The 27758-nt window shown below is 37.9% G+C and overlaps 2 protein-coding genes across 2 annotated transcripts in view; both read right to left on the bottom strand.

Moving 5' to 3' along the window:
• Nucleotides 1-4575: 4575 nt before the first annotated feature.
• The window catches only part of LOC149537290 (uncharacterized), a 108367-nt gene continuing 85184 nt past the window's right edge, over nucleotides 4576-27758 (bottom strand). Inside the window, exon 6 of the mRNA XM_089807658.1 lies at nucleotides 4576-5114. Coding sequence (XP_089663784.1) covers nucleotides 4930-5114 — 185 coding nt within the window. The 3' untranslated portion in view covers nucleotides 4576-4929. The remainder of the gene's footprint in view (nucleotides 5115-27758) is intronic.
• LOC149537291 (uncharacterized) lies at nucleotides 19047-21064 on the bottom strand. The gene is made up of 5 exons (XM_089807657.1): nucleotides 20466-21064; nucleotides 20111-20343; nucleotides 19841-19993; nucleotides 19355-19755; nucleotides 19047-19250 (listed from the first exon to the last, which is right to left on the bottom strand). Exons 1-5 carry the CDS (start codon nucleotides 20882-20884, stop codon nucleotides 19182-19184), a joined length of 1275 nt encoding a protein of 424 aa, XP_089663783.1. The 5' UTR covers nucleotides 20885-21064; the 3' UTR covers nucleotides 19047-19181.

Here is a 27758-nt window from a genome sequence, read left to right as displayed (position 1 = left end):
TTGTACATATCTTAGCTAAGAGTTTTTGTTGTGCCTTCTTTTCTTTTCAATTGGGTTGTGTTCCCATTTTTGTTGTGCTTAGTCCCTTTTTCCTAGATTTATCTCCTTTTGGTGTGACTCTATGCCCTTGTGATAAAGCACTGTCATTTCTTAACTCTGGGTTCATTCTGCATCCTATACAGTCCTTGTCCCCAGTTAGAGCCAGCTGTTACTCAAATATTTTACAGAGAGTTTAATTATATTAATTATTTAGTAAGAGAGAGAGATTAGTCTTATTGAAAAATCAAATTTTCTCTCTCCCCGTACTTTTCTCTCTCCACGTACTAAAATCTTTAGAGAGAAGTACGGGTTAAGGTTTTGGTTTGAGTTTCCACTCTCTCTCCTCCCATTTTTCTCTCTCCACGTACTAAAACACTCTCTCCCTATACTCAAACTTTTTAACCTAATTCTAACCCGAACTTAATTTCCAACTTCCAATTAATTGCCGGCTAGAAGTAAAGATTGAAAGATGCAAACTAAAATTGGTTCCTGACAAAGGTTTTGGAAATCATTACACAGCAAGAATGTGCAGAGGAATCACCGGGAAGTTGAGATTATTGAAAAGAGAGTGTGAAGCAGCCCGTACCTTAACTCCAGCCCGCTCATCTTTGATACTTCCAAAACACTCAATGGAGAAGATTCAAAGCCTTGGTGAGTGGTGCCATGATCAAGTTCCGAGCTCTGGCACGCATGGACATTACTGTGTTAGAGAATTGGTAACTTATGCTTGCAACGAGTTTGGGTTTCGAATGTATGAAGATCGCCTTGAACATCGGCATAGGAGGAATAAAAAAAATGCATGGACTGTCAGACCAGCCATTCTTGATCTTCCCAGCCGCAGTACATTGAATGGTCTTTGTTGATTGATCACTCATGTCTTTGAACATTGGCATGGTAAAGATGGAGTATGGTAACCGTTTGACAGAATACCCCAACTTCAAATTGCAACATTGAGGGTCTCGATAACGTGTAAGCCTTCACAAGCAAAGCCGCAGATGTGACCAATGCTTGTGGGGAATCAAGTTCCGATTACACAAGTGTGTGAAGATGATGCAGCTTTGTACATTAAAGAAATGGAACCACAAACTAATGAATTGTTGCAGCCCTATCTACGCATGTGCAATAGTAGAAAGGAAGTTCATGGCCTCTGATGTACCGACTTCTGTGGACAAAATGGCACCAAACTTTTGCACAGTATATGTTGTACCAAAAGGAAAACTTTCTTCCCTAAGATCAGCTGATTTTCCAACACAAAGCATCGGCACCAGAGAAAATTCAACAAATAATCACAATCTTGAAGATCCAAACGTAAGAGACAGCATATTTCTACTAAATGGAAGCGAACCAAAAGAAAAGGCAGAGTCAGAAGCTTTGAAGCCCACATTTCTACATTCAAGATCATCAAATCATGAAGGGCACCAGAACGTTTTGATCCAAAATTTGGTCATAATGCATAGCCATACAAATGAAGATAAAAATGCCAGCCGCCTGTTATGAAGCCGCCCAGATAGGCAGAGCACGCGGATTTATAATCAAAACAGGTTTGAATAGAAGTGTTACAACCGAAAGCCACTTTAAGCCTATCATATGAGAGAGAAGTGAGTATGATCCTAAGAAATGAGATCGTAGCCGGAGGAGTCGAATATTATGGACAGTGGTGGTATTACACCAAAGGTTTGAAGGAATGACCATACTATCCATGTGGATAATAAACTCAGTGTCCATAGAAGAAAATCCAAAGTAGAGTTCGGTTATCTGTTATAGTTGAAAGCATCCTGGTTGACACTTATTCAGAATATAGAAGCACATAAGGAGCGCATCCACTATTTATGTTCCACGCCCAAGTGAACATTATGCACAAGCATAGAAAGCATGGAAGCTGCTCGACTGGATGTTTGAAGATGTAAATGCAAAATAAGGAACCGTAAACATTGCACATGATTTGTTTGACGAAATGCCTCTAACTGCATCATGATGTATCGACATGATTCAGAAATGTTATGTGAGGAAATGATAAAGGGGGTATCGTGCATCATCTTCCAGCCTGCGACTAATAGAGAACAGATGCCATGGCAAGAAATTTTAAGCTTGTGGAGAGAAATTGCACCTTGTTCCAGCTTGTGGCCACTACATCACGTTCGAAAACCATTGGTCCAAATCTTTAAAGATCCATAGCCTAAACATTCAATGATTGTTTTCGGAACATTGACATGATAAAATTGAGCTTGTAAACTGTCTAACAAAATACCCCAAAGCATCAACTCAGCATAGGTAGCAACAACGGGATATGCACAATACAAAATAGTTAAATAAGGCATCTGATCGCATATGCAGGGCTTTCAAGAAGTTTAATATGTTATCTCAAAAGCAAGTGAGCAAAGAAGAGGTAAAGATTTGGCTTCCATACTACATGATCAACCAAAAGCCATGGATAATTCCGAAATCAATTATCTTAAATCGGGTCTCCCATTGGTTTTTAAACTATCACAGGCCCATAAATTTTTAATTGGGAAGCTATGAACAAAGACCGAGTGCACGTGGATGAATTATAAGAAAATTAGTTCCTCTTATCACATGGACAAGATGGGAACTTCTAAATATAGCTCTAGTCTCTCCTCAAGAGTATGCCAGAGATCACTTTAATATGATCCAATTGCTCTAAATCTCTTGAAGACTACTTTGAGTTCAATGGTAAGGTTTGAGGAAATTTGCAGGCGGATACTTGGATTTGAAGGTGCAGTTTCCATTAAGTTGAAGATCTTATGATCCATCATTGTCACATGAGCAATATCTTATTCTTCATGTGATGTAATGGTTCTAATTTTCTATCTCTAGCAATAGCGACTTTTATCATTTTGCATTATTTTTTTTTGTGAGGTTAATTAACCTCCCCAAAATTACGTATTTTGGAGGTGGTTATTAACCACGAAGAAGTAGTTATTAACCTCTATGTCTATATAAGGGTGCTTTTGAGCTTTGTAAAAGGACTTTTTGGCTTTAGAAGAAGGGAACACTATGCAGCAATTTCGATTAGAAGATGATATTTGGAAAGTATGTACAGATTTGTCTTTATAATTAAAAATTCCTCTTAAGTTCTAGGTGCAAGAAAGTAAAGGAACATGCAATTTGAGTTCTCTGATTCTAAATCTGAATTGTTTAGAATGTTGATTCTCTTTGTAGTGAGCATTCTCACAATATGGTGTAGATGTTTATGAATTTGTGGATCAACATTGTGCTAGTAATAATTTTTCAAGTGTAGATCTTGATTGTTGTTATTAGCAGTTTTAATTTAGTAGTCTGGGAAAGCTTTGAAGTCGTGTGGTGCATTCGTCATCATGAGCTTTCTCCCTTTTCAATTTTAATTTTATATCTATTTGAAAAGCTTCAAATTATATCATACGAGGGAGCTGCCCCTCTAAACGCAAAGAAAGGCCACATATCAATGGCCTATCCAACTGTTGTGAACGGTTTGCCACACACTCCGTTGGGCAATTTCTACAGTGACAAATATGTTTACCAACAGACCAAAACCTTCTTACAAAAGGCAAGAAAGATATAACAATGAGGATCAAAATACAACTATGGAAAACCACCCAGCAAAACAGAGGGACACACCAAAGTTTCCAACAAGAGGGCAAACAGCCCAAGAAGTTACAGACCATCAAAATTTACATTTTGGTCCAATCTTTTGAGAATGTAAAGACATCAAATGAAGGAACAGAGGATTTTCCTTTTTTCCCTTTGACTGATGTCCAACCATCCTCTACCTTTCCAACAGCGTTCTGTCAATCCCTATTGACCCCCAAAAACCCCTCATCAACAGTGTTTTGTACAGAGTCAGCAATAGAAAAAGGGACCCCAACAACATCATGATCCAAAGCAACAACACTATCAACAGTTTTGATTTGATTGTTGTTTGGCTTGAAATGTAATATTAATTTTGATTCTCTTCTCGTGTATGTATCTAACACACCTATAAGATTTTAAATTCGCTTTTTTTTTCAATAAAACTACTACTACAACCACAAAATTATTAAATTTTAAGCTATAGCCTTTCTAAATTTTGAATTGATTGAGTGATATCATAAAAACCTCATTTAAAGTTTTTAAAATCCCTATAAACTCAAAGCTAAGTGAACCTTCATATGCATTATTAGCATCAATTATCTAGATTATTAAAAGTAGTTGTTTAGCCATCCATGTAGGTTCAGCTGCATTAATTTAGATTATTTTAAATTTTTCAGTTCGAATACATGTTCATTTTTAACAATTGTTTTCAAAATTAATGTCTAACATATTTTAGATAAAAAATAATTCAAAATTCAGTCATGCTAATTATAATTTATTTGTATTTTTATACTTTGGGAAGGAACATGGCATACACGAAATTCTTCACAGCAACATTTAAAAAATGGATTAGAAATTGTAATACGTTGATTCCCATCAAAATATTCGTAGGCTGCCAACGCCAAAGAATCATAAACTAGTTTGGAAATTACCAATCCCGTCCTTTATGGCAAGCACACGTGCACAATATGTTACAAATATCATCAATTAAAGTTGTTTCTGTACATTGTCTCTGTTACTTTGCAATCAATTCTAAGGCAGACTACACACCTTGTTACGATAACAGATTAATGCGGGAATTGTAGATCTTAGAATAGTACAAACTGCTCTTTCAACCGAAATTAACATTAAATAAACACTAAAAATAACACTGCAATTACGATTCTAGCTATGAGTAGGAATTCGTATGCAGCGAGCAAGATGAGATTGACATCACTATGTAGACCATTGTAGCTCATCATTAGCATGGTAACTACATTTTACATATAATTTACATTAGAAAAGGATTCTTGCATTCTAACAGCAGTAAATTCCAAATAGAACTCAGCCATTTTTATCTATTGACACATGTGGCATGGATTGTGAATCACGTGAATGAGGGAGGGGAGTTGTGACTTTGTGCAACTCATCCATGCGCATTGTAACCTGAGATATTGAAGAATGAGAACGCAGTAAGGCTGCATTATAGGATGAAACGACCAGCTGCGCTAGTGCTGGCACTGCACCCCCTGCAAGGTACATATAAACCATCCACAAAATAAGTAAAACATATGGTTTAAAAAGAGTAAAACTGATGCATTTTTTATTAGAAAATTTCTTCCACAACGCTGACCAGTTTTTCAAATTATAAGTTCATTTTCAGATTTGTATTTTGTATCTAGCATTTATAACAGGATTGATCGAAGATGTGAGTATTGGGTAAATTTCCTCTCCCTACTTGCAACAAAATGAATAATATCTTGGGCATTGAATGGAGTGCTTTCATGTAGTTGCACTGGGGGGTTTCAGTTAAATTTGTGGGAGATGCGACACATCAAAGACTAATAAAACAGATCAGAGAAGCCAATTTGACTAGCCATCTTTCGAATCTCAAAAAAAAAAAAAAAAAGTACCAAAGACCCGATTCAAATACAACAGAAATGAAGAATAGATTATATAAATGTCAATGAAAGAGAAAGGTAGGTTTGATGGAAATCAACGAATAGCTAGAAAGTGTATTTCAAATGAAAATTATCCAAATCCCAAGCAAAGAGGTATATAAAAACACAATAAAAATCAAGACCATATATCAAAAGAGCCATACAAAAGGTATAGATAGCAAAACACGGGAACAGAAAGGCGGCCAGAATCTACAATAATCACCACTGATGGACATGTAGACTTTGTGAAGAGCTCTGTCGTACCTGTGTTGAAAAGAAAAACATGCTTTCATCCCATGTGTGATGCTTCCTGGAATTGTGCATCTAAAAGAAGTGCACTTATAATCCTGTTTATTAATTATATGCATCTGTGATTCTGAGGGATGAACATAGACTTGTCCTACTTCCCGTGCATTAGTGACCAAAATGCTTCCCAAACTGGCTAAAGAATTGAAGAATTGAAAAGTACAACTGAGTTACTTCCAGATCTGAAATGGCTTCTTACAAGGCATGAGAATCTATCTTCTACCACATACACAGATCATTACCTCTTTACAATCATTACCCCTTTTAAAAAGACATAAACATGGATTCCCCAAGTATTGTCACAACTGGCAAAGGCATGTACGTACCTTGCCTCTTTTTTAAGTGTCTTGGCTATGGCATATGCAGTGCAAGATTAAATGTATCTCACATCATCTAAATCTGGGGTGTAGTCACTATAAGTGCTTGCCATGCCAGGATAATGCAGGAGCATCGAGCTCGGATTTTGTGGGCCTATAGTTTGCGCAGCTGGGGATGTGTTCAAGGCATATTGGGGGAACCTTGTCCTAAGTGCGCATAAAAATTGGAGTTATCATCTTGGAGTTGGAGCCTTTTTAGTGGCTGCTGGTAATGTGTTCATGCTTTACTGGCAGACTTTGGAGATTGTTTCTGCAAGCTTCAATCCGTGGGAGTTGGCGTGTGCACTCTTGGATTTGGATCGTTAGATGGCACGTGGACCTATACCTAAGGGTGCGTACTCTTATGTGGTCTTTTGGGCTAGTTATGCATTGTAAACTTGGGGCTTGTCCTAAATATTTAGTTATTTTATGTATTTAATGTTTGTTGCCAAGCCGACTTGTGGCTTGAGGGTGTATTTAATGTGGGTGTATTTAATTAATGTAACTTGTTATGCCAACTTGTGGCTTGGTTTAGTATAAGTAGAGGGTCTTGTGGAGTCTAGCATCATATTCATTCAGCATGGAGAAGATGTAGTAGTTGAGAGGAGCGAAGTTTAGCGAAGCTAGTAACTAAGTGTGGACTTGAAAAACAAGAAGGTTGTTTGGTGGCTTACAGGCACTAATTTAGATTCTTCTTGGAGCTCTCTACCAGATTGTGGATCTAGACTAGCTAGATGTCTAGATCTTGCGAGGTCTTATAGAATTATTATTATAATTGCTGATGTATTTGGCCGTAACCCGAAAGGTCATACAACCTGGCATGTTGGAAAAAAAATCTTATGATTCTATTATGAGAAGAGGCATTGTTGTGGATCTATATCTCTGTGTTATTGTTTATATTCCGTTGTGTGGTTATTTGTTGGGGGCTAGGACATCTCCCTTGAAGACTCTCTTGCCTTGCATTGCATTAGGTGGTATCAGAGCCAGGTTTCGATCTTGTGGTGATTGTGTGGTGGATTGTTCTTTCTGAAATCCTAGATATCTTTGTTGTGAGGCGGCAGATCATGATTTTGACTAATAATTGCAGAGGACTCGCAAATGGATCTTGATATGAAGAGATGGTTGCGAAGATGGGAGGATTGATCTAGTTGGTGATTTGTTGTAGAGGGTTTTCAAAGATCTTGGAAGATGCCTCCGAGAAGATTGGACCCTAAAGGCTATAAGATGATTGCAAATCTTTGTAATGTGGTGGAGACGAAGATAATTGAGGCATTTTCTCGGGTGGATACTGCTTGTCTAAATGAGTTGAAGATAAGGAGTAGAAAGTTATATGCTATTGGAGTTGGAGTTTACCATTCAGAAGGAGAGTTCTCTGGCCGGTTAAGAAGATTGTTCAAAGAAGACACTTTTCTATTGAGGAAGAGATAAACAATAAAGAGGTATGTGTGGTTGGTTTTGTTGTCCAGTTTGTGGAGTCTGATATGAAACCTGTAGAGCAACTTGTGGTTGTTGCTCAGATACCTGAGCTTACCGAAGAGGTTCCAAACCTTGTTGAGACTGGAAAGGAGATTTTTTTTATAATCAATTGGTTGGATTTGACATGAAAATTGGTTGGATCTAGCATGAAAATTGTGGAGCACCTGGTCGTGGATAATTAGGTTGTTGTGGGTGATGACTTACATGTTGTAGAGCGTCTTGTTGTGAGCAATGAGATCACTTATGTGAGTGTGGCATGTGTTGTTGATGATTTACATATGGATGAGGATGTGCATATGTTGTTGATATAAATCTAAATTCACCTGTTGTAGCTGAGACGATTGAGGATGTACCATTTACTATTGATATGGTTGATCTAGATTTCTATATTGTTGCTTATGTGGATATAGTTTTGGATTCACATGTTGTTGTTTCTATAGTTGAAGATTCTATTGTTAGTGTAGATTTTGCTACTAATGTAGAGTTGGATGTTGCTAGTGTGGATTCACTAGCTGCCAATGTGGTTGAGGATCTACATGATGCTGCTGATTTGAATCTATATGTTCCTCATGTGGGCCTACTTGTGATTGACACGGCTGAGGATTTACATATTACTCATTTGGTTCTGGAATTGCATGATGTTGCTGACATGGATTTCATGTTTGAGGATGTTAATATTGCTGGTTGTGATCAGTTGCAAGAATTGTTGGTGAAGGATTACGTTTAGTTTGTTCTTGGGAGTGAGCATGTTGATTGGGTTGCTGAGATTCATTTGATTGTGATGTTTGAATGGATGAAGCAGAGATGGTTGATTTTCAGATTTGTTCTCTTGTCCTTGATGAATTGGAAGCCTTTTGTGAAGATGAAGTTGGTTGCAAAAAATTATTTTGGCATCAACGTATGGGACATACTTTTCTATCTACCTAGGGAGTCTAATGCAGGAGCATCGAGGTCGGATTTTGTGGGCCTATGGTTTGCGCAATTGGGTATGTGTTCGAAGCGTATTGTGGAACCTTGTCCTAAGTGTGCATAAAGATTGTAGTTATCGTCTTGGAGTTAGAACCTTTTTGGTGGTTGCTAGTAATGTGTTCCTGATTTACTATCAAACTTCAAAGACTGTTTCCACGAGCTTGGATCCGTGGGAGTTGGCATGTTTGCTCTTGGATTTGGATCGTTGAATGCCACGTGGACCTATGCATAACGGCGCGTACTCTTATATGGTCGTTTGAGCTAGTTATGCATTGTAAACTTGGGGTTTGACCTAAGCATTTAGTTATTTTATGTATTTAATATTTCTTGCCAAGCCGACTTGTGGCTTGAGGGTGTATTTAATGTGGGTGTATTTAATTAATGTAACTTGCTACGCCGACTTGTGGCTTGGTTTTGGTATACGTAAAGGGTCTTGTGAAGTCTAAAGTCATATTCATTTAGCATGGAGAAGATGCAGTAGCTAAGAGGAGCGAAGTTTAGCAGAGCTAGTAGCTAAGTGTGCACTTGGGAAACAAGAAGGTTGCTTGGTGGCTTGAGAATACAAATTTAGATTCTTCTAGGAGTTCTCTACCAGACAGTGGAGCTAAGCTAGCTAGATGTTTAGATCTTGTGAGGTCTTGTAGAATTATTATTGTAGTTGCTGATGTATTTGGCCGCAACCCAGAAGGCCATACAGTCGAGCATGTTGGAATAAAAATCTTGTGATTCTATTATGAGAATTGGCATTGCTGTGGATCTCAATCTTTGTGTTATTGTTTATATTTTGTTGTGTGGTTATTTGTTGGGGGCTAGGACCTCTCCCTTGGAGACTCTCCTACCTTGCACTACGTCACAGGAGGATCTTCTCAACTACAATTTGAGCTTCTACTGCTTACTCCGACCTACAAGTAGAAATTTGGAATTGCTTATTGCTCCGTAGAGTATACAATTATGCCCGATCTTGTGCCTGCATGCATCAAGCATAGCAAGGAGAGTAAAAATTGGAGGTTAACTAAAAACGCTATACTGCTCAATTGGAATTTGGAACTTCCCTTTTATGCCTGATGTTAAGGTAGAACTATTAGACATATGACACCCACTTCTGATGGCATCCCTACTGAAGTTTGTCCTGTTTGCAAAAACTGAAGTGGCTTTTGGTCCCTATGGATTATTGTCATTTTCCAAGATGATGTGTTTTCACCACAAATATGCCTAGAAAATGGCAAAAGGCTCCCTACCATCAAACTGTTGCAGTGAAGGTTTCCTTGTAGAAAGTTATCCAATAGACACGTGGGTGAGGACCACTCGGAGTGCATATTCAATGGTATCAGTCACTGTCTCAACATGCTATTGAAGGATTGGTAGCACAAAGCATTAAATAGTGGAGTCTACCTTCGAGTTCATCAAATATTTCTATTGTGCAACTTTTGGTTTCCCCATTTTTGAAAGAGGATTTAAAAATAATAACAATAACAATATAAAAAAATTTAAAAAACAAAATTGATACTAAATTATCTTTTTTATGAAATGAAGAGTTGATCCCAACACTAAGGGCCCGTTTGGTTGCTGAAATACCACGGGAATAGGTATTGAAAATTAGAATACGTTTTTAATTCTTTGTTTGGTTGGTGGAATTGGAATGGAGAATAGGTTTACATATTCCCATTATAGCCCAAAATGAGCTTTTATCTAATTCCAAAAATACTTGTAATTGGAATGGAGAATAGGATTACAATTGAACTCACTCATTATTGAAGGTGCACCAATTTACACTGCCCTGCTACTCTGTATTACCGAGAGCGATTTCATACTATCTGCCAATTCTTTGCCTTATTATCTCTGCCATTTTCTCTGTCCGCCATCTATTGTCAGTTGTAGGATTAGAGGTGAATCTCGTGGGAGTTATAAAGCGTTCTAAGATAGCATCCAGAGAAAGGAATGTCACAATGTTGCATTTCTCGCATTTTCCCCAAATATATAGATTGTATTTTCACAAGGTTGCTTAATCTTTCCATATCGCATTTCATCCTATATTCAATGATGTCTTCTCAAATTTGCGAGTTTTTAAAATAATCAACAATTTTGTTAAATGGAACCAGTGTAAAATATGAAGATATTTTTTGTTCAAGAGGCAATGCAGTCTTACTCGTAGTCCGCTTGACTTTGGCTGAGCCCAACTTCTAGTGCCGGAAACCATAAATATGTAGTATTTGGTTGTCTGCAAAGTTGAAAGCCCTCTCCATATTCTTCAAACAGCGTTCAAGAGGGTAATCTGCATAGCTACCACAAGGCTTGTGAGTTGCAATCTTCCCACATATTCTCAAACAAACTCCAGGTGAACCAAATGAGACTGGAATACATATTTTCTATTCCCGTTCCCCATTCCTATACCCATTCTCATTTTCAATTCTAATACTCAATTCCTATGCCTGCAACCAAACGGGCCCTTAACCTAAGTTTAGGAAAAATCTGTGCTCAAATGTAAATTACTATAAATAGTAACATTATGTAAATCAAGGTTGAACTTGAGACACCATTTTCCTAACATTCTCCTACTTATTTAACACCTTGCAGAACGAAGAGAGTATCTACACTAATAATTTAATAACAAGGAGTCATCTGAACATCTCTATCCTCACAACCTTAGTTAATGAATCTGCAACATTCAATTGAAGTCTACCTTAACCAGCTTCACCCTACCACCCTTGACCCTATCTCTAATATTAAATAAAATGATACTGAACATATATATATATATATATATATAATAATTACAATTATAATTGTCATTATGTTAATTATGTAATAATGAATAGACATCATAAGGGACATGTCTCTTCTTGGTTGATTCTCCATATAAATGGAAAAAACACATACCAATAGTGGCAGTGCATATACATTTGCACTGATCCTTTAAAACCAACATGGTATCAGAGCAGCTACGAATGCCCGGAATAAGAGAGTTTAGTAAAATCAGGAAGAGCAGTATATGATTAACAAAAAGGAAGAAATAACGATCAGAAAAGAGACATGGGTATATGACTGGCAAAATCTGATGAGAACAATAAAACAGACTTCTGACTGGGATACAGCCTCATATTTTTCAAAACCTTTAGTTCGTGACGATAAATCCACAAGAAAAATTCTCTCAAATGTTTATCCCACAGAGATGGAAAATATAAATCAGGGTGAGAAAAATTTGTATGTATAATGAGTCTCTGTAAGATGAACATCTAAAGGGCCAGACTTCGATCTGGACCAGCTGTTGTGCTTGCAGAAAATTGTGTAGAAAATGCTTAAGATGTATGTTTCCGCTACAGAATACTGTGTTATTATTATTCACTGGAGTGTTTTCTGCCTCTTGGCTGATTGGACAGCCCAAAATATTGTCATGCAATCCAGTGGGCTCGTGAAGATTATGATCATAATGCAAAAGGGTAGCAAATGCTTAAGATTTATGTTGCCGCTACAGAATACTGTGTTATTATTATTCACTTGAGCGTTTACTGCCTCTTGGCTGATCTGACAGCCCGAAATGTTGTCATGCAATCCAGTGGGCTCATAAAGATTTTATTCATAATGCAAAGGGATTGCTCACTGACTGTGAGAAAAATGGCTGGCAATCTGCTCAAGATTTTTAAGGAGAAATCTAAGGAGGTTTTGCCATAATTACAGCTACGACTGTAAAATGATGCATATAATGCCCTTGTGAGGTCTTTCAGACCATACACGCAATGAAGATATGAATTTTCATAATGAGAAAGTCGAAAACTGTGCACGCCAAGACTAAATCTCGTAGGCATAGAAGAGGCGGATCAAGGATAAGTGCAAAGAAAATCATCTCCAGCCACTGCAAACACGAAGACGATACCTACAAAATATTAAGTGGACAGAACAAAATATAAATAAAAAATGGAATACATGATCTGAAGTTATAAACAGGCACATGCATCATATTAAGATTACTGCCAAATGTGAAAATTACAAGTGGGCAGTAATAAATCGATCACTGGCAGATAATATCAATACCACAAATATCGTGAAAGTCATTTATTAGGAATCAAATCCAAATCAACATCAGGAATGTATAATAATCAGATGGATTGAAAGATCATAAAGCACAAAGACAAAAGCTTCCATTTGGTGACTTTTGTTGTTAAGCACCTTATAGAAGAAGAAATCTAGAGGAAGACTCGATACTTGTTCAGGAAGTTAGTTGCTATGCCAAGTCATAGCAATTGTGAGCAATCTATATATGATAGGCATCGACTTAAATAGGCTTGGACTTCGAATAGCAATAATATTATTTATCACAATGGAAATTATATTGAGCAGAAGAAAGATGTACATATCTGTCATCTACATGCAACATTGACATGAAGAGCAAATCATCCATCACCATAAAGAGATCAAAAATAATCCATAAAGGAGTAAGATAAACGTGAACTACATCATGAGGATCTTCATTGACTAATGACTAGGAATGACTGAGTAGGAGCTGATTGTATCATGTTACCAAATTGAAACAATGTTAAGAGCAACGATGGTATTTGAGGATGAGCAAACTGTGTAGTTTTGATGAGTGTCATAATATTGAGAATGGGAAGCAAATTTTAACGATACACTGGTATATGCAAAGACTGAATGTAAGAAACATATCGGGAGGAATGGTAATACTTTAGGTACCAATCCCATTAAGGAAAAGAAAGATTAATATCAGATTCAAAGGGAGCCTGACATTTCATTAGAGGCAACCTTGGAAAGAGAGCAGATAGAGGATATGGTTCAGTCAATTTTTGATGATCTTGGTCCTATTGATTCAGAGAGGGTACACCATGATGAGATGGATTCTCCGATGATCAAGAAATTGTAGCAGTCAAAGTTCTATAATTCGTGAGTGTTATTTCATGACAATTTGGCCCTGCCCCCTGTGTACATCATGAGGAAGTGACGACTTCCAAATGATTATTACTTGTATTTGCAGAAGTTATTGAAAGATGACGATCTTACAATAACTTTATTTTCTATTATGATGGATATCTTACAATGTTTAAGTAGATCAGGATAGATTATATCTTGCATGGTGGATTAAGTTCCTTAAACAAACCATGAATGTTTATATGGTAAGCATTATGAGAATGTGTGTGCACATACCTTATGAACATTTTGAGTACTTGGTGAATGTGATGCAACTTGATGTTCAGGAGGCCATTGCTCAGAGTACTTGGTGAATATCATGTGACTTGATATTCAGGATGCCATTACTCAAGGTACTTGGTGAATATTATGCATCTTGACGTTCAGGAGGCCATTACTCAGAGTACTTGGTGAATGTCATGTGACTTGACATTCAGGAGGCCATTACTCTTGATATCATGACATGATATCTAAATGGTGGATATCTTCTAATCAAAGAGATATCCTTAATCATGCCAACTTGACATTACATTAAGGTAATATCTAACCATATATTTATCCTCCCTAGCTAGGAGGGAGTGTTGATGTTTTGATAGCTTCGGTCAGATGACAAAACCATTACGAAATATACTTATATATATATATATATATATATATATATATATATATATATATATATATATATATATATATATATATATATATATATATATATATATATATATATATATATATATTATGATAAAATATAATGAAATGAGAAATATTAATTTTATATATACATATAATTAATAATAACAATTATAATTGTAATTATGTAATAATGAATAGGCATGCCCCATGAAGGGGACATGTCTCTTCTTGGTTGATTCTCCATATAAATGGAAAAAAGCACATACCAATAGTAGTAGTGCAAATACATTTGCATCAATCCTCTAAAACCAACAACCATCTTATTTTTTAAGATCTGCATCCCAATGAACTTTCCTAATAGTAGACATATATCTAGAAAGAACTACCGCTACTTAGGCTAGGTTTAGTCTAGTAATAACCATAGCATGCATCAAACTTCCAACTACACTCTAGTAAGGTATTTTGGTCATGTCTTCCATCTCTGATGGGCATGTAGGGCAATCTGACAGAGATCGCTTTGTTCCAACTGTACAAGAAACACATAATAGTTTGCAATCTTGCATGTCAAACCTCTGTAACTAGGTTGCATACTTTAGCCTAGCCATAACTTTTTGTTCACTCTATTTCTTCTAATTTCCATCCCAAGATCGTGTTTAGCCACACCAAGATCTGTTATTTGAATTTCAAATCTAATAAACAGCTAAGACTTAAGTTCTACAATCATAATTTTCTTTTACCAATGAAACAATATAATCAACATATAATGCAATGTACAGGGAATAATCACCATTAGAATTATTAAAAACATAATGATCTGATTTATTACAATAATAGATAAGACGTCTATTATTAGTTAATGGTTATCTTGTAAATATCTTTAGCTTTAGTTTGCTTTCGTTTTTTGCTTTCTCTGGAATAGAATGTTTCTATTCTTTACGATCATTTCCTAAGGAAACATCATCTCATTCTTTTGTATAAATTGACCTCTCGGTCTCTGTTAATAACAAGCAAGTATTTACCAATTACCTCGTAATATGGTATCAGAGCTAAATACTTAAATTTTTTTCGAAAAAAAATTTATAATTTCTTCTTGAAATTATTTGTTTAAATTTTTCCTAAAATTATTTCAGCTAATTTCTCCAAAACCCACCTAGGGTTTTCTGCTTGGAGAAATTCCCGAATTACGGGTCTGCAAATCGCGTGGAAATCGTGGCCATTTTTTACCATTTTGTGACTGGTATATGCAAATCGTGATTTCTTTTGACCGAACTCCTCTGCAAATCACAGCTTCATGACTGAAAAAAAGCATTTTTTGGAGGTCTGTGTATGGTCGGCCCACATCTAAAATTGACAGGGAAATCGCGTTTTTTGCAACCCACGCGATTTCTTCTATTTTTTCCTGCAAATACAGTCGAGACCTTCACCCAGTACTTGTCGCCTCTACTATCCCACTTGTTCTTAGTCATTTTTGAAGCAGATTCGACCATTTTTCATCAAGAAATCTTAAGTTTTTTCAAGCTTTTTCAGCTAGGGCCGTTTTTTTCGAAACCCTAATTTTTGGGGTCAAAAAAAAAAAAAATTTGCAAATTCTTGGTGGGTTTTTCGAGAGCACAACTGGGTTGTCGTCCGTTTTTTCTGGGTGCCTCGATTTTTGTGCCTCGATTTTCGAGCCAGCAAATTCAAAAAACGACAGCAAATTTCTTTTGGGTTTTTCGAGCTCTCTTCTGGGTCATTCTCTGATTCTTCTGGGTCTTCCGTATTTTTGCCTCGAAGAACGTACCTTCACAGATTTTCACAGTTTTTCATTGGAAAACGTGCCATGGCATCTCTAACAAATATTCTGCTTGAGCATAATTCCAAATTCAATGGTCGCAATTATGGAACCTGGAAGCAGTGCATCATCGCAATCTTCGAATATCGAAACACCGATCAACTTGTTCTGGGTGTTAAGCAGCGTCCGACTTCTCCGGGTCCTGATCAAGATACATGGGATCTGAACAATCGAGAGGCAGCAATGCTTCTCAAACTCTCCGTAGCTAATGACCAGCTTTCTCAGATTCCATCCGGCAAGACAGCGGCCGAAATCTGGACACATCTCAAAGGTCTTCATGAGACTTCCGACAAGAGCAGAGCCTTCTTTCTGAAAAACACTCTGTTTTCTATTGTCATGGATGAGCGCACCTCGCTCCAGGCACACCTTAATCAGTTTCAGGAAATCCGTGATCAGTTACTTGCCATCGGTCGCAAGATGGAGGAAGAGGATATTGTGGTAATCACTCTTCGGAGTTTACCAAATTCCTATGAACATTTTATCGAGACTCTCAACATCACATCTACTGGTGTTGATCTAAAGTTCACTGATCTCTGCACCCTGCTACTTCAGCAAGATCGGTGGAAACAACAGTTCAGTAGCAGCTCCAGTTCCACCTCCACTGAGCAAGCCTTTGCTGCGAAATCCTTTCAGAAGGATAAGGGCAAGTTTCAGCAACCATCTCAGCAGAAGTCTTCTGCTCCAACATCCGATGGTACCAAAAAGAAGAACATTCAATGCAACTATTGCCACAAGTATGGTCACATGAAGGTTGCATGTCGGAAACGCTTAGCTGCTCAGTCTAAGCAATCAGGTTCGCAACCCAAAGCGAACAGTGCAGAGCACACTGAGCAGGCGAAATTTGCCTTTTACGCCTTCATGGCTAAAAGACCCGCAGATCATGTGCAGTCATCTGCCTGGTACATTGATTCAAGTGCCTCTCGACATTTCGCTCACCGCAGAGACTGGTTTACTGACTACCAGCCTTATTCAGATTCTGTTATCTTTGGTGGTGGAGAAGAGTACACGGTTGTTGGTAAAGGCAACATTCAAATTCAGTCTGTTGGGAGGAAGCTCATATTCCTTGATGTGTACTACGTTCCAGGGATGGAACTAAATCTACTCTCGGTCAGTCAGTTGCTGCGACATTCTCCACACTTGGCAGTCACCTTCAGTTCACATCAGTGCACCATCACTGATCGGGCAACTAAGTCTACTGTTGCAGTTGGTCTTGAGGATCATGGTCTTTTCAGACTTACTGATTCTGGTGATTCTTAGGACTTAGCTATGGCTGCTCGGCAATCTTCCATCAGCACACTTTAGCATCAGCGATATGGGCACTTAAATGTGCATTATCTCTCACAACTTGCTTGGGATGAGCTTGTTCTTGGTTTGCCAGAGATTCAAACCCAACACCTTGGAGTTTGTGACGCATGTCGGGCTGGGAAGCAACATCGCACACCTTTCCCCAGTGGCGATTCTTGGCGAGCTTCTCAAGTACTTCAGCTTGTTCATGCTGATATCTGCGGCCCTATGGCCACTCCTTCTGTTCTTGGGTACAGGTATTTTCTGTTGTTTGTAGATGATTTCAGTAGAAAAATGTGGGTGTATTTCCTTAAAAAGAAATCTGATGCATTTACTGTATTTCAGAAGTTTAAACCAAAGTAACAAGAATCGAAATCGGATCGGAATCGGCAAGGCCGAATCGAATCGTGAATCGGCAATGAATCGGCAATGAATCGGCGATGAATCGGCAAATTTGAAAAAACCCTTTAAATTTAAAGATTTTAACAATTTAAAACTTATTTCATGCACCCTTTATTGAATATAATTTAAACACACTATAACATCATCAAATAGAAGTTAAAACTTAACATACATAAACATGGAACATAAAATCCATCACATATGTAACTATGTTATCTAAAATGTAAATTGTAGGCTAGCTGAAGTAAATAGAAATCAAATGATCACAATGATTTAAATCATAGAATATATGTAAGATGATCCATAAGACATCAAATCATAAATATATGTAAGAATCTAAGATGAAGATCCATGAATGTTTGAAACATATGTCTATCAATGATTCAGTATCAATATCTGTAAACAAAATATAAAAACAAGGCTCCAGCTCAAGCCTCAGACTCATAGTCATCATCATCATCCTCAACATCATCCTGAAGCTCGACTGCAGCCTCAGCCTCAGCCTCTGAGTATCCAGTCTGCCTAGTAGCAAGGCGTCTAATGTAGGTCCTAGAGGACTGCCGAGCCATATCTCCTGCATGTAAGATGGGCTCATGAACGTCACTAGGGCCTGTGCCTGTGCGTGCACGTGTGCGTCTACCAATGTCTGAAGAACGTGCTCTAGCTGCCTCAGCCTCTATATCCACCTGGTCAACCCACACACGGTCTTCCTCAGTGAAGACTGGATCCACAACCTCTGTGAGCCACTCTGATTCTAGATCAATCTCCTCCAGAATGATCGAAGAGGAGTCAGTGCCCAAAATCTGTCTGATCCTAAGACAGAGGTTGTAATGAACAAACACTATCATTCAACTTCTGCACTGTCAACCTGTTTCTCCTCTTCGAATGGATGTGCTCGAACATGGACCAACTGCGCTCACATCCAGAAGCGCTGCTTGGTTGACTCAGAATACAAATGGCAATTTTTTGAAGTTTTGGGGTTGTGGCCCCAAACATTTGCCACCATCTATCTGCAATAAGGGAAAAATTGAAAATAGAAACAATTAGTCTCATTTACAAATTACAAGTTAGCTCTAAAATTACATAATCAACTTTAAGATTAGAATCTAGATTCATGAACATTGAATATATTATTTAATTTTTACCTGGCTGTAGTGTTGTCTGAGCATTTATGGCCATCCTGCCAGAGAAAAGTGGCCCCTCTTTATTGTTGAACTGGTCTAGCTCAACAATCGCAACAGCACTATCTTCATCGCTACTCAACCTCTGAATCACTGTGTATAAGCCAGTGAGAACCTCCGCATCCGCCTTGAACTCAGGACGGAAACGATATGCCGGATTCAGAAAGTAAGCTGCTGCATGGATGGGTCGATGGAGCTGATTCTGCCATCTCCTATCGATGATGTCCCAAATAGGGCCATACCTCTCCTGCACTCCTGCATATTGGCCTCTGATGGCCTCCTTGGCCCTATCCATGCCCTCTTAAATGTAGCCCATAGAGGGCTTCTCCCCATCAGCAGTTCGTAGCAAAGCTACAAGGGGCTCAGTGACCTACATATAAAGTAAAACAAAAAACTTGAGTCAAAACTTAAATATAAAATAATATAACTTAAAGTAAAAGTAAAATACTAAATGTTAAATTGCAATAAATTTACCTGCAGGATTTCTCTAGCGGGTTTCCAAAAACCATCCTCATCAAATATGCAATCCGCCACATCTATCCCTACAGTGGTCGTAGCATAGGAAGAGGAAATCCACTCCCGCCCAACAAACATGCTCCTCAATTCATCCCTTGATGTCAACAAGGACTGCAAGGTGATGAAATTCGAGGCAAACCTCGTGATACCTGGGCGAGCTAACTCTTTGCCTTCTGTGTACTTCCTCATTGTGCTAAGGACAAATGAATGATTATAAATGAATTTGCATATGTTTTTTGCCCTTTCCACACATGACTTGACAAACTCAAGTTTGCCAATTTCCTCCAACATGAGGTCAATGCAATGTGCCGCACAAGGGGACCAAAATATGGTGGGGTGCCTCTCCATCAAAAGTTTACCTACAACAATTTTAAGTCAATTAGAAATTCAAATTTCAAAATTCAAATAAATTTATTTTCAAAACTTGAAAAGTTGAAAGTTTACCTGCAACAACATAACTTGCTGCATTATCCGTCACCACCTGGATCACATTTTGTTCTCCCACCTCTGCTATGACTTCCTCAATAGCCTCACATAAGTATGTGGCATTTTTTACATGTGCGGAAGCATCAATGGATTTGATGAACATGGTATATCCTACAAGTAACAAAACAACGAATTAAAATATTAAAATTAAATGGATCATCAACAAATTAGCATTCAACAAATCAAAATTTACAATTATGTATGTAGGAAAGTAGAATGATCAATTACCTCCACAGGATACAAGAAAATTGAGGAGTGTTCTATTCCTCCTATCTGTCCAACCATCAGTCATGATGGTGCAACCCTTTGCAATCCACTCCTTTCGGTTCTCCTCGAGCTCAGCCCTCATGTCCTCTACCATCTCATCCAAAAGGTATCTGCTCAACTTAGCCTCAATTGGGGCTTTAAACCCCTGACCACAAATAGCAACCGCGTCTATCATGTTCTGCCAATAAGGAGCCCTATCACAAATAAAAATTTAGATGTCAAAAACTCAAATTATAAAACAAGTAGATATAATTAAAGTTTTACTTTTACTTTTAATTTTAACTTTAAAGAAAACAACGAAAAAAGAATCAATTACCTGGCTGCAATAAATGGAATGTTGCAAAAGTACCAAAATTTGCATATCTCCTTTCTAGCAGCATCATGAATTTTCTTGTTCAAACCCATGCCCTCAAGCGTGGGTTGGGAACCGGGAGTAGTGCGGGGCACAAAGTAACTATCGATTATGTTTTTCCGCACTCTAGGCTGCAATAGGTTGGTGTGGGACTCTGTCTCAATATGTGACCGACTAGCACTAGCACGAGCAGAAGAACTAGGATAAAAAGGAGGCCTAGAAGAACCCTCTCCAACACAACCTACAGATGTAGAAGCTGATGCAAATGCAGATGTGGATGCGGCTGCAGATGCGGATGCGGGAACATGGGAGCCAATACCCCTTAACCCTTCAAGTTGCATTTTCCTATTGGCTTTGTCTTTTTCAATTTTTTCTAATGCCATTAAGCAAGTGCGTTTTGCCTCAGGAGTTTGGTGAGTGCAAATTGTAACATCGTGTCCAGGTATAGCAGCAATGTGGTATTTCAATCTATAAATACCCCAAAAGTTATTTTTTCTTTACAAAAAATACATTTTGTTTGATATTTGATTCTTCCAGGAAACTCTTCGTTATATTTCCAACATTCATCTTTTCTACCCATTGCGAATTTGCAAAAAATGAAAGCAAAGGTTGCTGCAATAAAAATTTATATGTAAAATATCAAAGTTTGAAGCTAATAAAAGCTACAAAACAACAAACCCTAGTTTGCAACTTAGTAAAAATAAAGAACATTCAAGATCTAAACTAAAAATCTTGAAAACTATAAAAATTTAACAAAAAATGCATAATACACTAACATGCAAAAAAAAAAAGAGCACTTACCTCTTGCAAATGAGTTGAGGAGTGTTGAGATTGGCTCCCTAATGCTCCCAATGCAATTGATGGCCTCCCCAAATGGATTGCTGATCTCTTTTGTGCTCTTTCTTCTTGCCGGTTAGAAACCTTTGGCTTTTCTTTTCTCTTCTTCTCTCTCACTTTTCCTCTCTTCTACTCATGTTAAACAAATAGAAGGCCCTTTAGGATTATAACAAATAGAACAGGTCAAAAACAAAGTAAAAAAAACAAGCAATTTTTTAAAATTTTACAACTCTATACTTTATTGGCCGCGGGCGATTCATGCCGATTTTTCAAGGCGATTCATGTGATTTTTTGTATGAATCGCCTGAATCGGCGATTCAGGCGATTCACCTGAAGAAATCGGCAATGGCGATTTCCGACTCCAAAAAAATCGCCATTGCTGAATCTAATCGCTGAATCGCGATTCTCGTTACTCTGGTTTAAACCCTTAGTTGAAAAAGAGTCTGGGAAATCTATTATTACTCTTAGATCAGACAATGGGGGGGAATTTTGTTCTAATATTTTCTTCAGCTTTTTGGATACACATGGCATCCAACGCCAGTTCACCACACCCCACACGCCACAACAAAACAGTGTAGTTGAACGTCGGAACAGGACAATCACCGAGATGGCTCGTTCCATGCTCGAACACAGACATGTTCCGAAGCGTTTTTGGGCAAAAGCAGTTAACACTGCAGTTTATCTGTTGAACCGGTCACCCACAGTGGCGGTCAAAGGTAAAACTCCGGAAGAGGCCTGGTCAGGTCGCAAGCCCAGAATCAGTCACCTGAAGGTTTTTGGCTCTCTTGTTTTTGTTTGGATCCCTGATGCTTCACACACCAAGTTGGATGCCAAGAGTCAGAAACTGATGCTTGCTGGATATAGCAGTCTTCACAAAGCCTACCGCCTTATTGATGTTGAGACATTTCGTCTCATATACAGCCGCGATGTAGTCTTTGATGAGCAGCGAGGACCATTCATGCTTGTTTCTCCTGTTTCTGATCTAGCAGACCAGCCTATACAAGTTCATGATTTGGGAGTTCGGCTTCCATTAGGTCCACCTAATGGGAGGGCTCCAGTAGCTCCTACACCGCCAGTCCTGCCAGTGATACCTGTACAGACACCTCCGGCTTCTCCTACAGGATCACCTCGTTTTGAAGATGCTTCACCTGAGTTTGATCCAGATTCTTCTGATCAGGATCCTGCTGATCAAGCATCTCCTAGTACTACTGTTGGTCATTCTCCTCTTCGGCCTAAGTGGTGGGCTAAGACACTTGCTGACCTTCATGATGATGAGCTCATTGATGGGAGAACTGCTCGGAAAAAGAGCAAAACTACAGATTCTGTTAACTTTGCTCTTATGGCCAACATTCACAGTGTGTTTGAACCTCAAACATATTCCGAGGCTAAAAGAATTCCAGAGTGGGAACAGGCCATGCAATTTGAACACCAGAGCCTGCTGAAGAACAACACTTGGGTCCTTTCTGATCTTCCCCCAGGGAAGAAACCCATTAGCTGCAAATGGGTCTACAAAATCAAATACAAATCAGATGGTACTTTGGATAAGTACAAAGCTCGTTTAGTGGCAAAGGGCTTTTCTCAGCGTCAGGGCATTGATTATGAGGAGACCTTTGCTCCTACTGCAAAGATGAGCACCATCAGATTAGTCCTAGCCATGGCAGCACAGTTTGGTTGGAAGGTCCATCAGATGGACGTAAAGAGTGCTTTCCTGAATGGTGATCTCCATGAAGAGGTCTACATGACGCAGCCTCCTGGTTTCAAGGTTTCTGGTAAAGACCATCAGATTCTCAGATTGGTAAAAGCTCTCTATGGTTTGAAACAGGCCCCTCGGGCATGGTACATCAAGATTGATACGTACCTCAGTGATCAAGGCTTCGAGAGGAGTTCTTCAGACTCAAATCTATACATCAAGACTACTGACAGTGACATCATCCTTCTGGTTATCTATGTGGATGATCTGATCATCACTGGCAGTTCGGCATTTTTGATTCAGGGAATCAAACAACACTTATGCCAGTCTTTTGATATAACTGACCTTGGGCTCATGTATTATTGCTTAGGTATTGAAGTTTGGCAACAGTCTTCTGGTATATTCATCTCTCAGTCCAAATATGCCAGGGCCTTGTTAGACAAATTCCGAATGCAAGATTGCAAACCTGCATCTACACCTATGGAGAAAGGTCTCAAGTTATTAGCCAAGTCTGATTTTCCTTCCGTTGATGATACTACGTATAGGCAACTAGTAGGTAGCCTCATCTACCTATCTGCTACTAGGCCTGATATCAGCTTCGCAGTCAGCTATATTTCACATTTTATGACAGCTCCTAAGGTTGATCATTGGATGGCAGCAAAGCGTGTGCTTCGTTATGTGAAGGGCACTTCTGATTATGGACTTTTGTATTCTCGGAGTTCTAATCCTAAACTCAATGGGTTCACAGATTCAGATTGGGCAGGCTCTGTTGATGATAAAAAGTCAACATCTGGATATGTGTTCAGTTTGGGATCCGGTGCAGTCACATGGACCAGCAAGAAGCAACAGGCAGTTTCTCTCTCTTCTACAGAGGCTGAATACAGAGGGACTGTTAAGGCAGGATGTGAAGCTATCTGGCTTCGTCGGATGCTTGGGGATATGCAGATGTCACCAGCAGGACCGACTACTCTGTTTGTTGATAACGAAGGCGTTATTAAGTTAGCACGGAATCCAATCTTCCATGAACGAACCAAGCATGTGAATGTTCATTGTCATTACATACGACAGCTGGTTGAAGATGGGACTATAGATCTGCAATATGTTCCTACCACAGATCAGACTGTAGACATTCTCACCAAGCCTCTTGGTCCTGATAAGTTTGTCAAATTCAGAGGACAGCTTGGTGTGTTAGATAGATTAACCATTAAGGGAGGGTATTACAATAATAGATAAGACGTCTATTATTAGTTAATGGTTATCTTGTAAATATCTTTAGCTTTAGTTTGCTTTCGTTTTTTGTTTTCTCTGGAATAGAATGTTTCTATTCTTTACGATCGTTTCCTAAGGAAACATCGTCTCATTCTTTTGTATAAATTGACCTCTCGGTCTCTGTTAATAACAAGCAAATATTTACCAATTACCTCGTAATATGATTTAGAATGCTAAATCCCACTCAACACTTGTACCGAACTTCCATTAGAATGATCTGATCTAATAAACTCAACACTTGTACCGAACTTCCAATACCACATTCTAAAACTCTACTTGTGCCATACTACAATTCACAAATCAGATCACTTGTACCTTCTACAAAGCAGTGCTCCAACTATTTCATTGTTGGTTAACAATTTGTCTTCCTTATCTTTTTGGTTTATACCTTGACTCTTTACTTGCCCAATGGCCTATGGAGGACAAAGAAGTTAACCACAAAATGGGTCAATGTAATAATCTATCAAGGACCCCTGAATTGAAAGGTACAACTTCCTTTTGAATGCAAGATATGCAATAAATTCTGTTTTTCGGGTTTTTGGGGGTATGCTCTGAACCAAAGAGCAGAAGAGGCAAATACCAAGTTGCCCAACACTTAAGCAACACAGGCAATTGAAAGGGTTACTAACCCACAACATGCAATCTATTCTGACCTAAATGCAACAAATGAAAACATGCATAACCAACTACGACAGCAAGAGGAAAGGAAGAGATGGCAAAATAGGTAATTTCCGGATAACACAATTAGCTGATGTTTTGACAATACCTGGATTGTCTATCCCTCAGCTACTCCATCCACCAGTTTCCAACCTCTTTATGCAACAAACTACACTAAGCACACAAACTACGGTGTACAGCAGAGAGAACAAAAGAGATGCTTATGCCAAAGAAAGTAAGACATACAATCTATTGAACGAAAGAAACAAAACCAAGCTCATTTACATTCATTCAATTCTCAACAATAGCACATTCATTACATACACTATACTACAACTAAATGAACAGCAAAACTAGAAATGGATGATTTCTTTGTAGAGCATCTCTGAACAGAATAAACTAAAAATAGGACAAGCTTGAATCATTGTTACATCCCAAATTTTTGACCTAATTTTAAATGTGTTCATAACTGTTGGATTTAACAAATTATTCTTTCATGATCATGTCAAATAGTTAGTTATTTATATACATTGTATTAACTGTTAATGAAGATGATCGTTAACCAATAACTATTATTAGGAGATTAACTGTTGTTTGATTTAAAATAGTAATTAATATGTATTTATGAATTATTATGGAATTATTATTATGGCGAAAGTGTTTTCATGGGAGATTGCAGGAGAAGATGAAGAGGGGGGAAGCATTGTTAAACTGGATCATCGGAATGGGATGTTTGCCTAGTTCAGTCACTAGGATCGGCAGGTATGACCTTAAACTTCCTTGGAAAGGATGTGATGACTTGATCACAAGATACATTTATGGGACCCAAATGAGCTATTAAGAAAATAATCAAGGAAAAACATAAAATAATCTAACCTAAAATATAATACATACCTCGAGATTTCTAAATGATCTTCATCATATTATTATAATAAAAACTTACACACGTACATATAAATATACAAATGAAATGGCACCAATAAATTATAATAACATAATTTAATGATGTTATCTCATTTATATACTTACATAAACATATATAAGTACATATTATAATAACAATGAAGTTATAATCTTTCAACTCCCCTTTTCGACTTTTTATCTTATTTCCTTTTTTTTTCCCTCTTTTCATAATCGAATTTAATACTTGGAATTTTGAATCGGCTATGATCTTTTGTAACCGATGAAAGTCAAGGAGTCGTAAATGTTTCCATTTATGGAAGCCGTGAGGGAGAGACGAGATCACCATCTTCCCTAGGTGCCATAACTTCTTCCACCTTGCTACGTTTCAGATCTCCTTTGCTTCATAAAACAATTTGACCCTGCATTGATGCGTTTACACCTTGCCATTGTATCAACTGCAAATTGCTATTAAAATGTCTGCAAATGCCCTTGATATGTCTGCAATCTACCATTAATACATATGCAATTTCCGACCTTGTTCAGTTTTGTGTTTCCAACTCAGCCGAGCAAGCATTTCTAGCTAGGATACTGAGGATAAGAGCTAAAGAACGAGAGGGGATTGATCAGATTGTAAATAACCCCGAGAATACATAACAGGTCATGAGTTATTTTTCCAGGTCAGGAATGCTTCTTCTATTGCAGCCGGCTATATACTTAGGAGTCTTTTCTCTGACTCTGATTAAATTGTACGATTTGATGACCATCACCTGAGAATTATAATGAGTTTCTCCTTCTATTTTCATTGTATCCAAAACCATCTTTAACAGAAGTCGAATAGTATCTTTTAAAAAGGAGTCTCAATATGTGTAAAAGCCTTCATGAAGTTGCTGACGATAATAATAAGTCTTATGCTGTCTCAATTATGATAAAAGATAATTAAGAGCAGATTGCTCATAGCCGTTTCAAAACACCTAGGATTCACCGGCAATGAAGCCATGAATAGTGAAGAGGTGAAAAAGGGCAATGAACTCATAAATTTTAATGCACCGGAGATTCATCGGCTGGTAGCCATGAAATGGTGAAGAGGTGGAACATATCTGCAAGGAAAACAAAAAAAGAAATCAAACATGAATAACTCAAAAGAAATATGTTTAATAGCTCATGTTTATCCTGGAATGGAACCTGTTGTTAAGTCGAGTGGTGGTGATCAGGTCAATGTACCCATCAGAAATCCTTGGCTAAGGTAGTTTATAGGCATATGTGTCATCTAACGATCACTTGATGTCCGTAACATCAGTTATATAGGTATAACTAAGTGGAAACTCAAAACACTCAGATGCTCAGATGGTTGCACTGAAGAACATCTCAAGCCCAATCCCAAGGTAGGGAGGGCAATTCTAATAAAATAGAATATGTGGGGATAAGTATGCTCCGAGGTTGGGAGGTTAAGCCTATGACAATGCTCCTCCTCTCACCAATCCCAAGGCTTGCACAACTAAATAAAAGATCCTTCGATGATGCTTGTATGTTCCTTCCTTCTTGTTAAACATTTGCTTTACTTGTTAATCATTGATCATGAATGCAGTTATGATAGATAGACATTAATCTTTTTATTTCAGCTGAACATGACTACAGTTAGAAATAGTTAATTGTTATTTCAATTGCATATGATTACTTTATTTTCAGTTGATTATGATTACAATTATGATAGTTAGTCGTTAATCTATTTGTTTCAGTTGGCCATGAAGTTACAGTTATGAATAGTTAATACCCAATCTTGAATATGATTATAGTTATTTTTAGTTAATTGTTAAGAGTAATCAGTCATGTGGAAAGGATCCAGTTATCTATATAAATGTTGGGACGTTTTAGTATAAAAATGTCTTTGATTTAGATATGAA

Source organism: Cupressus sempervirens, chromosome 10 (genome assembly GCF_028749045.1).
Source record: "Cupressus sempervirens isolate cs-2001-9-10 chromosome 10, ASM2874904v1, whole genome shotgun sequence".
Lineage (NCBI taxonomy): Eukaryota > Viridiplantae > Streptophyta > Pinopsida > Cupressales > Cupressaceae > Cupressus > Cupressus sempervirens.
This window is presented reverse-complemented; position numbering and strand designations above follow the sequence as displayed.